The following is a 21,432-nucleotide window of genomic DNA, read 5'->3' on the forward strand; positions in this document are numbered from 1 at the left end:
CATAACTTTTATCGACAAAGTCAACCTTCTTCTATGAAAAGGTACCCCACCATAGAACCATAACTTTTATCGACAAAGTCAACCTTCTTCTATGAAAAGGTACCCCACCATAGAACCATAACTTTTATCGACAAAGTCAACCTTCTTCTATGAAAAGGTACCCCACCATAGAACCATAACTTTTATCGACAAAGTCAACCTTCTTCTATGAAAAGGTACCCCACCATAGAACCATAACTTTTATCGACAAAGTCAACCTTCTTCTATGAAAAGGTACCCCACCATAGAACCATAACTTTTATCGACAAAGTCAACCTTCTTCTATGAAAAGGTACCCCACCATAGAACCATAACTTTTATCGACAAAGTCAACCTTCTTCTATGAAAAGGTACCCCACCATAGAACCATAACTTTTATCGACAAAGTCAACCTTCTTCTATGAAAAGGTACCCCACCATAGAACCATAACTTTTATCGACAAAGTCAACCTTCTTCTATGAAAAGGTACCCCACCATAGAACCATAACTTTTATCGACAAAGTCAACCTTCTTCTATGAAAAGGTACCCCACCATAGAACCATAACTTTTATCGACAAAGTCAACCTTCTTCTATGAAAAGGTACCCCACCATAGAACCATAACTTTTATCGACAAAGTCAACCTTCTTCTATGAAAAGGTACCCCACCATAGAACCATAACTTTTATCGACAAAGTCAACCTTCTTCTATGAAAAGGTACCCCACCATAGAACCATAACTTTTATCGACAAAGTCAACCTTCTTCTATGAAAAGGTACCCCACCATAGAACCATAACTTTTATCGACAAAGTCAACCTTCTTCTATGAAAAGGTACCCCACCATAGAACCATAACTTTTATCGACAAAGTCAACCTTCTTCTATGAAAAGGTACCCCACCATAGAACCATAACTTTTATCGACAAAGTCAACCTTCTTCTATGAAAAGGTACCCCACCATAGAACCATAACTTTTATCGACAAAGTCAACCTTCTTCTATGAAAAGGTACCCCACCATAGAACCATAACTTTTATCGACAAAGTCAACCTTCTTCTATGAAAAGGTACCCCACCATAGAACCATAACTTTTATCGACAAAGTCAACCTTCTTCTATGAAAAGGTACCCCACCATAGAACCATAACTTTTATCGACAAAGTCAACCTTCTTCTATGAAAAGGTACCCCACCATAGAACCATAACTTTTATCGACAAAGTCAACCTTCTTCTATGAAAAGGTACCCCACCATAGAACCATAACTTTTATCGACAAAGTCAACCTTCTTCTATGAAAAGGTACCCCACCATAGAACCATAACTTTTATCGACAAAGTCAACCTTCTTCTATGAAAAGGTACCCCACCATAGAACCATAACTTTTATCGACAAAGTCAACCTTCTTCTATGAAAAGGTACCCCACCATAGAACCATAACTTTTATCGACAAAGTCAACCTTCTTCTATGAAAAGGTACCCCACCATAGAACCATAACTTTTATCGACAAAGTCAACCTTCTTCTATGAAAAGGTACCCCACCATAGAACCATAACTTTTATCGACAAAGTCAACCTTCTTCTATGAAAAGGTACCCCACCATAGAACCATAACTTTTATCGACAAAGTCAACCTTCTTCTATGAAAAGGTACCCCACCATAGAACCATAACTTTTATCGACAAAGTCAACCTTCTTCTATGAAAAGGTACCCCACCATAGAACCATAACTTTTATCGACAAAGTCAACCTTCTTCTATGAAAAGGTACCCCACCATAGAACCATAACTTTTATCGACAAAGTCAACCTTCTTCTATGAAAAGGTACCCCACCATAGAACCATAACTTTTATCGACAAAGTCAACCTTCTTCTATGAAAAGGTACCCCACCATAGAACCATAACTTTTATCGACAAAGTCAACCTTCTTCTATGAAAAGGTACCCCACCATAGAACCATAACTTTTATCGACAAAGTCAACCTTCTTCTATGAAAAGGTACCCCACCATAGAACCATAACTTTTATCGACAAAGTCAACCTTCTTCTATGAAAAGGTACCCCACCATAGAACCATAACTTTTATCGACAAAGTCAACCTTCTTCTATGAAAAGGTACCCCACCATAGAACCATAACTTTTATCGACAAAGTCAACCTTCTTCTATGAAAAGGTACCCCACCATAGAACCATAACTTTTATCGACAAAGTCAACCTTCTTCTATGAAAAGGTACCCCACCATAGAACCATAACTTTTATCGACAAAGTCAACCTTCTTCTATGAAAAGGTACCCCACCATAGAACCATAACTTTTATCGACAAAGTCAACCTTCTTCTATGAAAAGGTACCCCACCATAGAACCATAACTTTTATCGACAAAGTCAACCTTCTTCTATGAAAAGGTACCCCACCATAGAACCATAACTTTTATCGACAAAGTCAACCTTCTTCTATGAAAAGGTACCCCACCATAGAACCATAACTTTTATCGACAAAGTCAACCTTCTTCTATGAAAAGGTACCCCACCATAGAACCATAACTTTTATCGACAAAGTCAACCTTCTTCTATGAAAAGGTACCCCACCATAGAACCATAACTTTTATCGACAAAGTCAACCTTCTTCTATGAAAAGGTACCCCACCATAGAACCATAACTTTTATCGACAAAGTCAACCTTCTTCTATGAAAAGGTACCCCACCATAGAACCATAACTTTTATCGACAAAGTCAACCTTCTTCTATGAAAAGGTACCCCACCATAGAACCATAACTTTTATCGACAAAGTCAACCTTCTTCTATGAAAAGGTACCCCACCATAGAACCATAACTTTTATCGACAAAGTCAACCTTCTTCTATGAAAAGGTACCCCACCATAGAACCATAACTTTTATCGACAAAGTCAACCTTCTTCTATGAAAAGGTACCCCACCATAGAACCATAACTTTTATCGACAAAGTCAACCTTCTTCTATGAAAAGGTACCCCACCATAGAACCATAACTTTTATCGACAAAGTCAACCTTCTTCTATGAAAAGGTACCCCACCATAGAACCATAACTTTTATCGACAAAGTCAACCTTCTTCTATGAAAAGGTACCCCACCATAGAACCATAACTTTTATCGACAAAGTCAACCTTCTTCTATGAAAAGGTACCCCACCATAGAACCATAACTTTTATCGACAAAGTCAACCTTCTTCTATGAAAAGGTACCCCACCATAGAACCATAACTTTTATCGACAAAGTCAACCTTCTTCTATGAAAAGGTACCCCACCATAGAACCATAACTTTTATCGACAAAGTCAACCTTCTTCTATGAAAAGGTACCCCACCATAGAACCATAACTTTTATCGACAAAGTCAACCTTCTTCTATGAAAAGGTACCCCACCATAGAACCATAACTTTTATCGACAAAGTCAACCTTCTTCTATGAAAAGGTACCCCACCATAGAACCATAACTTTTATCGACAAAGTCAACCTTCTTCTATGAAAAGGTACCCCACCATAGAACCATAACTTTTATCGACAAAGTCAACCTTCTTCTATGAAAAGGTACCCCACCATAGAACCATAACTTTTATCGACAAAGTCAACCTTCTTCTATGAAAAGGTACCCCACCATAGAACCATAACTTTTATCGACAAAGTCAACCTTCTTCTATGAAAAGGTACCCCACCATAGAATCGAGTTAACATGTCTTATATGCTAGTGAATTGTAATTGTAATTTTGTAGCCTATTTGTATTGTTGTTTTTGTTTTGTATTGTAATTGTAATACCCTACAAGCTATTACTTAATATTTTCTACGAATCTTTTATTAAAAGTATTTTTATTTGTCAAAATTAGCACTATAATATTTCAATTGTTCAAATAACTGATATAAAAAAACATACAACTCCTCTTATCAAGTTCGCTCTTATAAAGAAGGAAGTGGTATATAACGCCCTTATATCTACCTTTTTTTTCTCCATTGGTACTGCTGTTAATTCATGTGTAACCAACCATTGTTCCTATTCCCACAAACTGAGATCTCTTTTTTGGAATTTATTTTCATACTAGACTTCATTTAAAACGGTTTAATAAGCGGACGATAACAAAATAAACGATGTTAACAGATATTGATGAGTATTTTCATGCCTTTACGCTCAAAAAGCATTGTACTTTTTCTTAATGGGTGACTCATTATGAACTGATTACGACAGGTTTATTACTTTGCTGAAGCTTTTTAATTATTTCAACCATTCTCGAATATTAAGAGCATATTTAAATTTATTATTTGGAAAATATGAATTCAAATAGAGACACCGGGCGTTCCAATGATGCTTATAATTTGATTTCTGAGCTTGTAGTGGGAAAAAGTTATTGGACATGTAAACATATTATTGTTTTATTTAACTATAAACAACTTTTATTTATTTGACCAAGTCTTGTTTAAATTTTGAAGATGGCAGTCGATGAAAATGCTTGTTTTTAAATGATTTTAGAGTAGACAAAAGTTCCAAGTACATATGGCAACCAACAGTGGACGTATCGCTTACGGCAGCGGATCGCTTACGGCAGCAAATCTAAACACGAAGAGTATGACGCTGCTTTGATGCGGTCGTTTTAATTAAAAGCTGAGGATTTATACCACCAATCGGAAGTTTGCAAACTTAAAATAATTTTTTTTTCTTATTACAATGCTTTAAAAAAGTAATAATCATGCTTTAAAAAATAATATGTTTACATATTCAATAATAATAATAATAACTTGTCCCGCAGTGGACTGACCGTTAAGACACGGTTCCCTGCAGATCACCGAAGTCAAGCATCACTGGCTGTATTCGGTATACAGGTGGGTAACCACTTGGATCAGTTTGCGAAGGGTCCGAGGGTGTGCGGTATTGGTCCTCGTTAAAATATGACTTTTAATGACTTTTTAATACCTAACTCTTCTAAGATATTAAATTTAAATTTCAGAATTTTTATTATATAACAGAATAATATACAAAAGCATTTGAACTTGAAAATGTGAGCAGAACCAGAACAATTCGAAAATGTGGCTTATTATACTGACCAAAGACTTTCCGTTGGTTCGTCATTAACTTGACGGTTTAAAAAATCTCTTTAGTATATCAGTTTAATAAAAACTTCACTACAATAGTAGTAATTATTTTAAATGTCTTTACATACAGCCATTTGTGTTGTTAAGTTAAAGCATATGTTACTGTAATGTTTTTTAAATATATAAATTCTATAAAATGCCTGGCATTTTATATAAAATATGGAATTATTATGTGCTATACCCAATCATTCAATAAAATGCTTAGACATTTTCAAGAATAACAAATGCTCTTAAGCAAAGTAAGAAATATGAGAATTATTATAAACTATACCTAATCCTTCAATAGAATACCTAGACATTTTCACAAATGATAAATGCTTTTGACGCTAAGTATGAAATATGAGAATTATTATATACTATACCTAATCATAATTCTCATATGGAATCCCTAGACATTTTCAAGAATGACAAACGCTCTTTAGACAAAGTATGAAATATGAGAATTATTACATACTTTGACTAATTGCATTGAGTGCTTGTAGGTTTTCATTAGTCTTTTAATAGAATGCCTAATGTGTGGAATGTTAATTATTTCATACTTTTCCTGTTAGTCATTAATCTTCTACGGAATGCATAAGAAACGTGTGAAATAATAATTTCTATTAAGACTCTATTGAATATTGAATTTTATGCAATAACGATAACACAAACACTCAGTTTTGAGAAAGATATTGATATTTTTGTTTGATTTCTTTTAGGTCAAAATGCTTCCTGAATTTGTTTCTTTCTTGCTATTTATTATAACATCAGTTTCTTGCCAATCTTCATATGATATGTATCCTCAATTTCCTGGCGAATTCCGTCTCAACAAAAATAAAAATGAACCGTAAGTATAAATCTACTTAAATATGAATTTTATCATATAAATTTTAAACTTTAGCAATGAGTTTTATTGTTGAATTGAATTTTATCAAGAAATCAGGGCGAAATATTTAAATATTTAAATTTTGAAATGCGAAATTTTTAGTGGTAAAATTTAACAGTTATTTTCTAACCAGTGTTGAAAAAGCGGTCATATAAGATTTGCTGCCATCTCATAATTCCACTCTGTGGTCTTGTAATTGTGAAACAGTTAGTTTAAACAAAAGAACTTCTGGATCTAGCAACTGTTATAATTTGCCATTGTTGAGGACATTTTGTGTAAAAGTAATCCGCTTTTATTACATAGCGAGCGAAACTACGAATGCAAGCTTAGCGGTAAATACACTCTAACTCATGCTCCTTCTGTCACTGTTTTTTTTTTATTCTAATTACTTTCGTCAATACTGTGATCGGTGCTACCCTGCAAAAGAGTATATGAAATGACCAACTGTAGTCAGGTTTTTAACCTGTCTCACCTGTGTATAATCAATGAACAGTTGAGCCAATTTTAGGTTTACAATCATCAATGTTCAAATCAGTAACCTTGCAAATATGATGACGACCTAGAAAACAAGGGAAATTCTGGATCAGGCATTGAAATGAATCAATCTTCGTTTTTGTTGAAATTCCCCTGCATTTATGTTACATGGGGAGAAAAAACCTCCCACGGTTACCCAAATAGCTAGGGGGCTCTTACCCATGATCCGTCTACCACAGAGGACATTTAACGCCAACATCGTGGTCGGTTTGAGTCGAAAGCAGCATTTGTGCAGCTCAGCCATAGCTGGGATGCGAACCTGAGTCATCTCATTGGGAAGCGAGCGCTTTATCTTTTGCGCTACAGTGGCTTGTGCCGCCTCACTGTTTTATCCATTCCGACTTCTTTTGCAGTTCTCATTTATGTTGTCTGAATTCGTTTTCACCTCTTGGCTCCCGCAATGAATGGATCGTAAGACACCGTTCCCACTAGAACACCGAAGTCAAACATAACTGGCAATAGTAAGTAAGCGAGCGAGTGGGTGACCACTTTGATCAAACTGCGAAGGAACCATGGGTGTAGTGCGTTTGTCCTCGTTAAACTATTCTACCGTAAAGTGCTTTACTGCACTGTAAAAATTACGGTAAGAATGTATCGACAATTTGGATGCATCATTCGTAAAATCCATTTTTGCCATAAAAATATTGTACCATAATTTTATTTAATATATATTTAAGTATAATATTTATTTCAATAGAACGATTCTGTTATTTTACAGTAATTATTATTATAAAAAGCACGGTATATCAGATTTTTGTTCCGTTAAAAGTGGATCTTACGGTAAAATGTACCATCACCCTGAGTGCCGGTACTTTTTTTACCGTGATTTGGTACGGAATTTTTTACAGAGCGTCGGGCTACCAAAAAGGGGGAGCCTTCCCCTCTAAAGAGGATCAAAATTGTGTTTGCATTGACCGCCCTTTGGAATGTTTACCAGACATATAGCTCGTTGTGCAGATATGGTGTGACGTAAATAAATTACTGCAACTACGTTCTTACCACGTGACTCCAGCAGATTTAGAATTTATTTTGAATGGTTTAATTTGATTCCTCCAAATTACTAGATAAAAGCAAAGATGTCAAAAAGAAAATCCTATGCTTTGCGTTGCAAAAGTACCTGCGAATCATAAGCCCAAATAAAAATGTACAGAAGGTAGAAAACTACCCTTTATTGTATTTCATTGCATTATTGTATTCCCCGAAGGCTATGCCCTACCACTGAATATAAACATCAGTGTTATATTTCGAAGATAATAAATGACTTGTTCAAACGTTTTAATAGCCTGGTTGTCGATATTTCATGCTTATAGAATATTGTAAAAGCTTTTCATGAGATTATCCGTACGTGCTCAGAAGAATCCCTTGCAAAATGACCAATGAGTGCAGGTTAATGAGTAGTTTTTACATCAATTAATTATTAGTTGGTGTACATTTACCACTGCGGTTGATTCTTAGTTCCCAGGGATAATTAGTATTTTGTTCAAGATTTTTCTTTGACTGCGATATCATAATTCTTACTAATGACTCTATGAAATCAACTTTATTCTGGGCTCTTTAAACATTTGCATGTTGGGTTTATAGCAGTCTACGTCATCTTTTGTCACTAATTTACATTAAGATATCCTATAATGTTAAAATAAAAATCGTCTGTTTTTTTGTTTTAAAACTGCTTTTAAAATATTAAATTGGAAAATTTTGTTACCGTATTTTCTGTTATTTTTTTAATGAAATAAGATGTAACACGACTATTTTTAGATCTCTATATATAATATACATCACTAATTTTCGATGTAAAATACATTCATATCGTTTTTCATTTAAAAAGTGAATAAATAGTTAGAATCTATTTTAACAATGTAAGAAAAAGTTTCAAGAGAACTTCAATGTTTAAATAAAAGAAAGACATTTTCTTTTTAAAAAGTTGATCGAGTTGAAAGTTTGAAAACTGTTATTGTTTAACATAAAGTCTCAAATTAAACGTAGCACACCAAAAGTGACTTTTCGTGTGTTTTTAGACTAGAATTTTATCAATATGAGCTATGAAGACTCTTATTATAATGGGTAAATTAAAAACTTTGAATTTTCATATAAAACTTATTGACTTTTTCTATCGGGAAAGAAATTCCTCGATTTATTGGAAAATATTACCTTCCTTTACTTTGTGTAGAATATAAAAAATTATTACATAATTTAAAAACTATATTTTATTCTTTTGTTTTTGATTCAGATTAAGTAAATTCGTTTCATTTCAGCAAATTATATTGCTTCAAAGAACAGTTTTATACAATTAAGATTTAAAATTCGTTGTAATTCTTCTATATTTTGAAAATCCTGAACAAGGCAGCTACATTCTTACTTCTTCAGTTCGAATTAGCATTATAATAAGAATGAACAAAGCTTTCACAAGAATATCTTCTTTTGGGTGCAACGTCAAACTAACTAAACACAATAGATTAACATCGTGATTCGCGTAGTTAAAGTAAATTTGTTTTGTATACATAAAGATCAAGAACAATGCATGTTTTTGCAGAAAGTTGTAATGAATATTACGTAAAACATGTTAAACAATAAACAAATAGTTATAAACCTTAACGTGGAGCGAGAGTAGGAGAAAGATAAAAGTATGCCCTTTATTAATAATTGTATTAGGCTCGCTAACTATTTCAACAAAAGAATAAACTTTTTGGTGATAAACAATATTTTGTTTAAAATTAATTATCTATTTATTTATATAATTTATTAGCTATAGTCAAATTTATGGCTTTAGGTAAAAATTGGCTTGACAGGATTCTCTTTAACGTCAAAATAAATGAAATAAAGTTTAAAATAAAAGTACCACATTTAATGACTTAAACTTTTATTCCAATTCAGTTCATTGATAAATATTTATTTCCATAGAAATCCAATTTCTGTTCTTATTCCTATAATGGCAGCAATACACTAAAATATTTTGTTCTGGAAACTCAATATAAATATTCCGACATCTGTGATTTACGCATTCTTTAAACATTGACAGCTGCTTGAAAATTCTTCTGGTTAATGCTCAATATTCCAAGTAGCAACTAAACTTGGTCAACCATAGGACCAAAACGCGAACATCTTAGCCAAATCTCAACCAAATGCTTGCAAAAAATTGTCTAAGTATTCAAATGTTTTACAGCCATTACTAAGCCTGTACAGATATGTCCCGATGCGTCCTACATTTATTTGTTACCTTTTAATTTAGATAGCTTCCCATAGTGAACTGATCGTAAGTCACAGTTCCCAGTAGAACACAGAAGTCCAGCATCACTGGCTGCCGATACTGGCTCAACTTCGAGCGCAGGTCATTAGGCTACTAAATTGGGGGAGCTATCCCCTCCGCAGAGGATAAAAACTGTGATAGCATGTCTTCGGATAATCCTCAGGAATGTTTCCCGGACAGTTGCCTATAGCCCATTGTGCAGCTCTTGTGCGAAGTAAATAAACAACTAATATTACTACTCAATTTAAGTAGGACCTATATTTGCTCTATCTAGATCCATTGGAGCAAAATCTAGATAGCCAAATCTTCGTCCTATATGTTTCTTGTTCTTGTGGTGCCTTTGTTGAGCCAATTTCGGTCCCTACTATGGGCAAGATAAATTTTTTACTTGGACTTAAAATTTAAATTCAATAAATGTTCTATTGTTTTATAAGTCGTTTACTTAATTAAAGGACATAATTTGCTTTGTCCTTAAAAATGGCCCGTCTAGGGCAAGTTTATTGAGTGACAATTTTGAGCCCTACTAGGACCAAGCTCAATTTGTTACTAGGACTCAAAATTAAAGTTATTTTCTTTTTATAAGTCGTTTAATTTAACTCCCACGACACATTTTGTCATGGTCTCTAAAATGGTCAGTCCAGGGCAAGTTTTTCGAGTGACAGTACGTGACAATTTTGAGCTCTACTAGGCCTAAGATAAATTTGTTGCTAGGGTTCAAAATTCAAATTCAAATATTGTTCAATTTTTTAAATTAACTTATTTTATTTAATTAATTTTTTATTTTCAATTTTTTTAATTATTTAACTTCCAGGACATATTTTGTCATGGCTTCTAAAATGGTCCGTCCAGGACAAGTTTATCGAGTGACAGTGAGTGTGTTTCACACAATGTTCCCGATAACAGTTAGAGCTTCTATCCAGCGAGATGGAGTTGAACTTGCGACTGCTCTGCAAGAAGTGAAGCAAGACATGCCTGAAACTCTCTTACTAAAAGTAAGTTTTGATATAATTTCATGCGAGAACTAATTCAAAGCATCCAAAATGTCTCGATTTATAGATCTAGAGAAGAATTTTTATGAATTGGATCTTAATCACCTGTTGAATTCGATTTCAGGTTCCTACTACAAGTGTTCAAGGCTCATACAATCTCAGGGTTGAGGGCAATGTGAATGGGGTCCTTGGTGGTACAGCTTTCATTAACGAAACAAGGCTGACTTTTTCTCAGAGGTCGATGACAATATTTATACAAACTGATCGACCAGTCTATAAACAAGGACAAACAGGTAACTATGTGTACTAGAAAGTATTAGGAATCCATATTCATTTCAGTTTTGCTATATGAGTTTAAAATTGTCATCTTAGTTATTTATACCATAATCTTCAACTACTATTTCAAAATTTAAACTAAAAGAGGCATGATGCAGAATAAAAATTTGTTTCGTGCACATATAAGTAACTGAACTAAACACATACAAGGGGATTTAAAATAACATGAACAAAATGAACCAAAGCAGGCATATTAACACATCGGCTGATAAGTTTCCGGTCTGACATACAGATGGCACCCTAAATGCAGAGTTAGTATTTTGTTTAGCAAGTCCTAACCTTCAAATAAAAAGGTGTCAAAATTTTACAACGATCTGCCGATTGATTTTAAAGTTACAGTGATTTTAATCGAAAAGCAATTTATATTATTGAAACAATGGATAAAAAAGAATTTCATGTTCTTATTAAGGATTGTTATTTAATGGGAAAAAACACGGTAGCAACTAAAGCTTGGCTCGATAAGTGTTATCCGGGTTCTTCACCAGGAAAATCGACCATTATTGACTGGTTTGCTGATTTTAAACGTGATCGCACAAATGTTGAAGATGCGCCACGCTCTGGATGCCCTAAAGATGTGGTTAATCCGGAAAACATAATAAAAGTCCACAAAATTGTTATAGAAAACTGCAAGGTGAAGTTGCATGACATAGCTGATACTCTAAATATATCAAAAAGAGCGTGTAGGCTTTATTTTGCACGACCATTTGTTCACGAGAAAGCTGTTTTCGAAGTGGGTGCCGCATGTGCTAACGGTTGACCAAAAATAACAACGAATTGATGATTCCGAGAGCTGTTTAACGTTGTGTCAGACACCCCTATTCACCCGCACCCACCCTATTCACCAGATTTGGCTCCTATGGACTTCTACTTGTTTGCAGACTTGAAAAAAATGCTCTCGGGTAAGAGATTCAGCACGAATGAGGAAGTGATTGCCGAAAAAACGTCTATTTTTAAGGGCAAAGATGGTTCTTTTTTTAAGAAAGGTATAGAGATGTTAAAGAGGCGATGGAGTGATTGTATATCTCTTAAAGGAGACTATGTTGATGAATAAATTTGAATTTTACTAAAAAAGTTGTGTTTACTTCAATAGACCGGGAACTTATCAGCCGATATGTTAAAATAATCAAAAATCACATAGAATGAACATGGAGTCGTAAACGCAATCCAGAGTCACTAAAGAAGGTTGCAAACTATATGTAAAATTACAAGGACAATTTGCAAAAATAGTTTTATATTAATGTATTTATACAATATTACAACGCATATTATATATTTACAAATTGTGAGATCAATACTACTGCAGGAGATATTAAAAACTTGCTCAGAAGACGTTTGGAAATTCACATTGCATTGACGTTAGTGGCACTGGATAGCGTTTGTGACCCCATGTTTCTATGTGATTTTCCCCCATATAATCTTTCCCTTTCATTTTGTCCTCTTTATTTTGAATTACTCATAGTAATTTTAGATCAAAGGCAAAAAACTTAAAACTTTTTTTTCTATGCTCATGGCCGCATCTAATTTTTTTCTCCAAAAAAAGATATGTATAATTTGGACAATATCAAATTAGAGTTTACATAAAAGTATTTAAAATATATTCACTAGCGACGATTTTATCATAGCAACAATACATATCTTAGTGGCCTCGTAATAAAATAATATATGTCTGTAATGTTTGACTTTTAATGGTGAACAGTACAAATATATAGTGCGTCAGTTTTGATAGGCTAATTATGTAAGAATGCATTATGTAAGAAATACAAAATGGATAAAAAAAAGTCCCTTTTTTTACTTAAAAAAAATATTGAATTTAGTTAAATACATTTTAATATTTAAATTGTTCTTTAACGACGTTTTAAGAGTGATTACATCAGATTTAAAATATTATTTTAAGGAAAGTTGTTCGATAGCTTTAAATAGTGATTCTTGTATTGAATTCCTGCATCGAATTTGAACAATAAAGATTTTAAAATCGACATATCATTCCTTTCTATCATATGGTGAAGTAGTTTTCTTAAATAAGTCGTTAATTTTGTTGTTAATGTTTTTCATTCAGGCTGTGGCATTTGACAATCTAACAATACAACTTTCATAGCCCATTAACTAACATACGCTTTACATTTGAAGACTGTTTTCTCGCTTTAAATGTCATTAAAGATATCAGTAGCTATATTCAGTTTTTTTTTTCGTTATTTTTCTGAGAGTAATTTTTGTTAAAAATGATTTTTTTTTTGTTTCAGTTCGTTTTCGAGCTCTTCCAATTACGACAGATTTGAAAGCATTTCCAGATGCAGTTGACTTGGTCATGTTAGATCCCAGAAGGACCATAGTTCGGCGATGGCTCTCAAGACAAACCAATCTTGGTACGTATGGCATACTTATTTGTTTGTACAAATGTATTGGCATTTTGAGCTCAATCTAAAGTATCGTTAGATTTAATTAAAATTCTCCAATTGTTTTTAATTATATTTTATGAAATTTATACATTATCTGGTGTTATCTCAAAACTCGATCTATGGATTCCTCATCCTCAAATTCTTACGGAAAGAAATTTGCGACATTGTGTTGACGTCTGTGATTTGCCTCTCAAACGTCAAGAAACATTTTTCAAGTGCTTCATATCTGGGAAAGCGAAATAGATTGTTTACTGCAATGTTCCGCAAGCAAAGACTTTGCAAACTCTTTGCATAGTCACAATAGCAAAAGACTTTGAACCAGAATGGACAATGGCTCAATTAAACATTTCTTTTTTTCCCAATACCCACCCGATTGACACTTGTCATTCAGTAAGGTGAATTTTTTGACCATTCTTTCAGGGGCACCATATTAGGTGGACCAACGTTGTTCCTACAGTAAGGATGGATAGTACAGCAAATGATAGAACATCCATGCCTTATTTGAGATTCGAACCCAGGACTTTTCTAATGCGAGGTTAGCCATCACCTCCTACATCAAAAAGCTTCCACACGGTTTTTCATAAGTAGTCTGCGCAGACTATTTAAAAAATGAGCCGGTTTTGCGCATGAACCCAAAATCTATTATAAAAGTTGCTGAGCGAAATTTATCATATATATTTGAGAGTTGAATCTGTAGTGGTAGACAAGTAAATAAGACAAGTCAATCATATTCATAAATTAAACAAATTTTTAGACATATATTCTCTACCACTTTTTTATTTTTACTAGATTTTCTATTAAAAGGCACTTTCGTAAACTGGTTTACCTTTATAGTGGTCTGATCGGACTACCTATAAAAAACCGTGTGGAGGCTTTCTGTGCTAGGAGGCATTGGGTTAGCTCCCTGACTACCACCAGTCCTGTCGGCTCAATCGTTTTTTGAGGCATATTTCTTCACAATAAGAAAATAACCTTTCAATTTCATAAAAAAAAATCGAAATTATTTTACTTTTAATGGAGACCTATTACATAGATATTTTTGCTCTAACTGTATGAGTTACACAGCTGTCTTGAATGAGTTAATGTATTTTATATTATCAAGAATATTTGCTGATATTTCTTTTTCATTATCGAATTATAGGAGCTGTAAGCTTGGAATATCCATTATCAGAACAACCTGTGTATGGCAAATGGACGCTACAAGTTATTGCTCAGGTAAACAGCAATTATGATAAATTAAGAATGTTCTTTAAACACTAAAATGGTATTTAGTTTTGGAATATATTTGTGTAACATAAGGAAAAAAACATGATTTATGTTTCAATTATGTCGTTTCGAACTTCTAAAATGAAACTGATTTTTTAAAAATTTGAAAGAGGTGCAATTTTTCATATTGCCTGAAGATTGTAAAATGTCAAAGTCATTAAAACTAAATTCTCAATTTCGAATTTAAAAAAAACTGTGATATTATGTGCTGAGATTCTGCAGTCGCTTTCAATATTGCCATGGAAAGTATAAAAATATATGAATATTTTTAAAAATTAAAAAGCCGGAAAACAAAATAAGGAAAAGACATAATCTCGTCATCAGCTCACACGATTATATCTGCAAAAAAGAGTGCTTTCTAAAATTGTATTAATATAGCCAAATACACTCTATAACAAAAAAATCGACGCACCAAGAAGTAATCATCCAATTGCTTTGAAATTTCGTATGCATGAATGTTTTGAACAGATATGGCTGGAATGATGCCGACTGGGGACGTATAGTATTTAGCGACGAATCCCACTTCCAACTGCGTCCTGACGATCATCGAAGGAGACGCACAGGGCAAAGGGGGGATCCTGCCTTCATCATTGCACGCCACACCGACCCTCAACAAGGCATTATGGTCTGGGGTGGCATTTCCTTTGACAGCCGGACCCCTTTGGTCGTCATTAGAGGTACACTTACTGCACAGCGGTACGTCGACGACATCCTAAGATCTGTTTTGCTACCGTTCTTTTTGCAGAACCCTGGGCTAGTTTTTCAGCAGGTCAATGCCAGACCACATACGGCACGTGTTTCTAAGAACTGTCTACAAGCTTGTAAAACTCTTCCTTGGCCTGCCAGATCACCAGATCTCTCTCCCATCGAGCATGTCTGGGATATGATGGAAAGGCGATTGCATCTGGCTCGGAATGTTGATGACCTCGTTCGACAATTGGATCGAATTTGGCAGGAAATACCGCAAGAGACCATCCGGGAGCTTTATCGGTCTATGCCACGCCGTGTGGCTGCTTGTATCTAGGCTAGAGGCGGGTCAACACCTTATTGAACTTGTTACTGTAACTCTGCAATAAATTATTCAATTGTTCTGAAATTTTAATCATTTACTATTCTGCACATTGTCTTCCTATCCACCAATTTTCGTTTCAATCGGACAACTCCTTCTTGGTGCGTCGATTTTTTTGTTACAGTGTATATCAATACAATAGTGTGAGTATTATTATTATTAATTCTATTACTTATTATTTTTCTTAATTTTCTTCGTTAATCTCTTTTTTCTTTTATCCTTTTTGTATTTATTGTGTGTTGTTTTCGAATAAGCTTCTGTTCTTTCTATATCAAACCGGATCTGATTCTCTGGTCAAAAACCAAAAGCCTAAAGGCAAATGTCTAAAAATAGACATTCTTTTTTTAAATTTAGCTTTAAATCAATTTCCCTATAAGGGGTATTTTTAAAACATTCACTTCTCTTCGATTAGTTTCAAACTTATTTATTTTTAATTTTCTAGGGACAAGTTGAAGAACATAATTTCTTGGTTGAGGAATATTGTAAGTAATACTAGTTTCAATCTAGCTCCAAAGTATCTTTTAAAAAGCACGAATAATTATCTCTAATTTCTTTCAATTTACTTCTATTTAAATGCAAAAATTAAAAAAAGTTTATTTTCAGATCAAACGAGATTTGAAGTAAATGTCACAATGCCTTCTTTCTTTACTGATACAGAACCATTCGTTTATGGAACGGTAGAAGCCAAGTTAGTATTATTTCATTTTTTACGTTTCTCCAGTAGATAAAAATATATGAGGCGAGGCTATTAATTAATGGAACTGTTCCAAAAAATATTTTATTAATAAAGTATTCAATTGTAATGTTTTCTCATCGATGATTTTCTCATCTGTTTGTGAATGAGTTTACATTTCAACTATTGAAAGCATTGCAAGAATTCATCATGTGATATTATTTCATGAGCTCTGTCTCCACAACAAGAGAAATTTATTAAATATTACTTTTTAAATCGGTCTTTATTTTGGAGTATATGAAAATTCCAGATGAGATATAGAATTGTGATGATTTGATGTTGGGGCAAGTAATGTCAAGATTCATAATAATTTTAAGACTTGAGTAACATAGGTTTGTGACTTACTGCAGCATGTTACCAAATGCTGTTCTGCGGAACAGCATTTGGTTCTAAGGTTTCATAAAGGGTTTAAGTGGGTTCAAGAATTAAGATTTTTTTTAAATGATTTTGAAATTATAATTATATAGTATATTTTCGATATCTCAAAGTTGAAGAGACGCTAAAAAAAATTCGAACTAGCGAGTTTTTAAAATAGCAAGTTCGGAACTAAGTATGTTCTGAAAAATAAAAAAATGTATCCTGAAACATTGCTCTAAAAAGTAACGTCATGAAACATAAGAATAACTACCATAAATCTATATGATGTGTTCAGTTTTTTATTATCGAAAAAAAAAATTAGTTTTTTCTCATTTCAAGACATTGTTTGCACTTTACGCAAGAATTATTATTAAGTAAATATTATCAATTCCAAAGTGCACCGTTTTGGTCATTGATTTTTGGGTCGTTGCTAAGCAAAGATTATTGGAAACCTAGAATTGAATTGAAAAAGAAGTAAAAATGAATAAATGTGTAAAATAATAGCCTACTTATGAAATTGCCATACCTGTTTTTGCATGATCAATCAGTGGTAACAGTTTTATATAATAACGTTTTGTAACACTTTTGTATAATATATAATAATATATTTTTACTTTGATATAATCACTCTTTATAGAATTTTTATACCACATAATGGTACATTTGGGCTATATATTTTATTTTATAATCGTCGTTGGACCACCGACTCAATTTTGTGGGTTTATGGCTACTAATGTTCAACTCCGTAATCTTGTAATTTTGAACCCAATCCAGAAGACAGAGGATCTCCTGGATCAAGTATTGGGAGAAATTTTCTTTCGTGGAGGACTCTTTGAAGAAACTAACCCGCATTTACGTTACATGGAGGGGGAAATCACGAAAACCTCCCACGGTTAGCCTGGCGACAAGAGGACTCTCACCCGGTATCCGTTTTTCCACTGAGGCTATTTTACATCAGCACTGTGGTCGGTACAACCCGGATGCTTAATTCATATCGATCGGCCATTTTATTTTATTTTATAACCGTCGTTGAACAGCCAAACCAATTTCATGGGTTTACGACTACTTACGTTGAACTCCGTAGCCTTGTAATTTTGAACCAATCCAGAAGACAAGGAAACTCCTGGATCAGTACCCCCAGAGGTATTGATTTGTTGTGGGAACATGGAGGACTTTGAGACTCGACAGATTTAACGTGCATCAGTCACCATTTACTACACGGGGAGTCTTCGGCCGGCGAGGATTGAACCCACGACCTTTTGGATATGGGCCCAGAGCCCTACCGACCAGGCTATCGATCGGCCATTGCTGGGATTCGAACAAGGTGATTGCTGTATCCCCTGAGCCATGACGGCTCATTCAGACTATTTATTTATAATTGTCGTTGAACACAGGGCTCGAAAAACAGCCCCTCCGCCCGTCCTCGACGGTCAAAAATTCTCCGCGGACAACGAATTTCTCGAATCCGACGTCCGCGCTAGCGGCCATTTTCCCGTTAATGTTCGTGATACATTTTCAATTTTTGTTATCTTACAAGAGTCTTGTAAGTTACAAGGCAGCAAAATGACCCACAATACAGCAACATACTGCGCATATATTGATGTTTTCTCTGTCTGGGAGTACTGCAGCTGTTGAAAGGGACTTTGCAGCAATAAACTTACAAAAAAAAACACAATGCGTACTGGTCTTAAACAAGAAGCTTTAAAAGCAATTTTGAACATCTACCTAAATGGAAAACCTCTTTCAGATTTCTGTTCAGAAACCTCTGTAAATTATTGGCTTGATTGTGGAACTGGCAAACGTCATATTTGATTCATTTAAAAAACGCAGTACCCTCGGATAACTTGACATTCCAGATAACTTGACCCTTGTCATTTAAATTATTTCATAAAAGAAATACTAGGTTACTATTAGTAACCTAGTATTTCCTTTATTACTGTATAATGTAATCCTAGTAACGACTAATTCATTGTGCAATTTATATAAATGTTTGTAATAAATAGGAGAAAATTATATTTTTATTTATTTAAAAGCGACGGGTTAGTTTGAACGGAGGACGGGTGCATTATTGGACAAGCCGACCTCGGGGACGGGTAAAATTTCTGAGTTTTTTCGAGCCCTGGTTGAACAGCCGACTAAATGTTCGGACTATATAGGGGAAAGTGGGGTAAGACAGGGTAGCTAAGATTCAAAAGCTTGTTAAAGCTAAAGTGTTTGAAGTTAAACTGTCTAATTGTCTCGCCATTTCTTTAATCAAGATATTTAATCAAATAATTAATTGTTTAGTTGTGTATAATGTATCAATCCTGAAAAGTCATTGATATACTTCTTTTTGTAAATAATTTTTTTTATTCAAAATACTCAAATCACCTTCAAGCCCCACTAGTGGAATAAGACCAAGTACTCATGCTAACTCTATCGGAAATTTAGAAACACTGGAATTTTCGTGAAAAAGTAGCCGATATTTCTATTCTACATGATAATTTTTTGAAAAATTATTCATGCTTTTTACGTTGTCTTAGCCGTACTCAATGGGGGGGGGGGGGCAGTTATCCAGGGACCCAGAACTGCTGGGGAGAGGCAAGAATTTCTTACAAAAATATAGTTCTTATAATCAGCTTCTTTTTAAAGAAAATTGCTGAGAATTTCGCTATATCTATAGAAAAACTACAATTTTGTTTAAAGTGTCATAAAAAATTCTACGAAATATAAAATAAGGCTTTTTGTACTTTATGGAATTAAGCTGCCATATTTTTTGTCCTGGAGTCCATGAAACCTTTTTTTAGCCTTAGACCATCTTCTTCCCTTGCACTGTAGCTTTCGTGGGCCCAGCATAGACTGAGACTCACATCAGAAAAGGTGAGGCAAAACCGTGTAGTACCCGTTTTACCCCAAAAGCAGAGGTTATTGAAACTTAACAGAACTATTGAACTAAATCCTTATTGTTTGTTAAGGTATGAATCTCTAAGAAACTTGTATTACGCTGATCTAAAATGAATTTTCGTTACTGTAATGACCAATATCTAAGGCTAGTTTAAAAACAAAAGAACATTAAAGAATTGATATAGTAAATTAAACTGATCCGCGCAGACACCGTAAATTAATCAATAACAGCACGTCACAGTTGTGTATCCTTTTTGACTAGTAAACCGTATTCTAGAGTTTGTCCGCTAAAAACCAGAATTTATTCCGACACAATTGAGGTACCCGGTCACACCCCACTCTCACCTTTATCATAAGAGATTTTAACTTTTATATGAAAACCAGAATTTATTTCGACCTAAAAACTAGAAAAACCTAAAAGCCAGAATTTATTTCGACACAATTGAGGTACCCGGTCACACCCCACTCTCACCTTTATCGTAAGAGATTTTAACTTTTATATGAAAACCAGAATTTATTTCGACCTAAAAACTAGAAAAAGCTATAAGCCAGAATTTATTTCGACACAATTGAGGTACCCGGTCACACCCCACTCTCACCTTTAGCATAAGAGATTTTAACTTTTATATGAAAACCAGAATTTATTTCGACCTAAAAACTAGAAAAACCTAAAAACCAGAATTTATTTCGACACAATTGAGGTACCCGGTCTCACCTCACTCTCACCTGTAGCATAAGAGATTTCAACTTTTATATAATCACATTTTGTAGAACTTTATATAAAATAACGTATCTGAATTTCTAGAATATATTTAAACTTTTATATAATCAAGTTCTGTAACGTCTCTTTTTATTTGATAGTTATACAAGTGGTGTTCCTGTTATTGGAAATTTGACATTAGTCGCTTCGATTGAATCCCTAAAATCCACCAGTAAGAGAGTTGCTTCAATTCAACAGTATTGGAGACGTGTAAGTATCATCACCAAAATGTTTGATCGAAATGTATCGCATTCATGCAAAATTATTACAGAGAATACTTAAAAAACTTTTACACTAACATAATGATCCAGTAATTACAGCAAAATGCGATGTATTTCTAGAATTCTTATTAAAAATATTCTTGTAAAATTCTTATATAACGGTATTTTTCATAAAAATAATTTTATCTCTATATTTATTCATAAAAAAAATTTTTATTTATATATTTTTTTATTAGTTCGAAGGTAAAACAGATTTCAAGTTTGACATGAGAGAATTTTCTGAGCTTGAACCACAACTGGATAAATCGAAGATCGTCGTCACCGCCCACGTTGGAGAGAGGTACTTGGATCTGATTGAAAAAGGTTTTGCAGAAGCCATCGTTTTCAGCTCTCGGATCAAAATTGACTTCCTGGGTGATGATCCACAGATCTTTAAACCTGGAATGCCTTACAAAGTCTTTGTAAGTAATCGATTTCTATTATGGTCTAAAAATATACAGCATTCTTTAAAATTAATTGCTTTAACGATAACTTTAGAATGGATTTAAGTTTCTGATTTTACTATGACATCATATAGTAATCTTGCTCCTCATTCCCCTACAGAAAAATATTATTTACTTTGTCTCATACGGGGAATTTTTGTGTTTG

At 33.8% G+C, this 21,432-nt stretch overlaps 1 protein-coding gene across 2 annotated transcripts in view; it reads left to right on the forward strand.

Moving 5' to 3' along the window:
* Mcr (macroglobulin complement-related) overlaps window positions 1-21,432 on the forward strand; it is a 132,206-nt gene that overhangs the window by 71,650 nt on the left and 39,124 nt on the right. For both annotated transcript variants that reach the window (XM_087160811.1, XM_087160812.1), the window contains exons 3-11: window positions 5,830-5,957; window positions 10,586-10,766; window positions 10,888-11,056; window positions 13,340-13,462; window positions 14,637-14,710; window positions 16,273-16,312; window positions 16,434-16,518; window positions 20,665-20,773; window positions 21,021-21,245. In XM_087160811.1, coding sequence (XP_087016937.1) covers window positions 5,836-5,957; window positions 10,586-10,766; window positions 10,888-11,056; window positions 13,340-13,462; window positions 14,637-14,710; window positions 16,273-16,312; window positions 16,434-16,518; window positions 20,665-20,773; window positions 21,021-21,245 — 1,128 coding nt within the window. In that variant the 5' untranslated portion in view covers window positions 5,830-5,835. The remainder of the gene's footprint in view (window positions 1-5,829; window positions 5,958-10,585; window positions 10,767-10,887; window positions 11,057-13,339; window positions 13,463-14,636; window positions 14,711-16,272; window positions 16,313-16,433; window positions 16,519-20,664; window positions 20,774-21,020; window positions 21,246-21,432) is intronic.

The sequence above is a fragment of the Parasteatoda tepidariorum genome, chromosome 4, assembly GCF_982258835.1.
Source record: "Parasteatoda tepidariorum strain Cologne lab strain chromosome 4, Ptep-v5.0, whole genome shotgun sequence".
Taxonomy (NCBI): domain Eukaryota; kingdom Metazoa; phylum Arthropoda; class Arachnida; order Araneae; family Theridiidae; genus Parasteatoda; species Parasteatoda tepidariorum.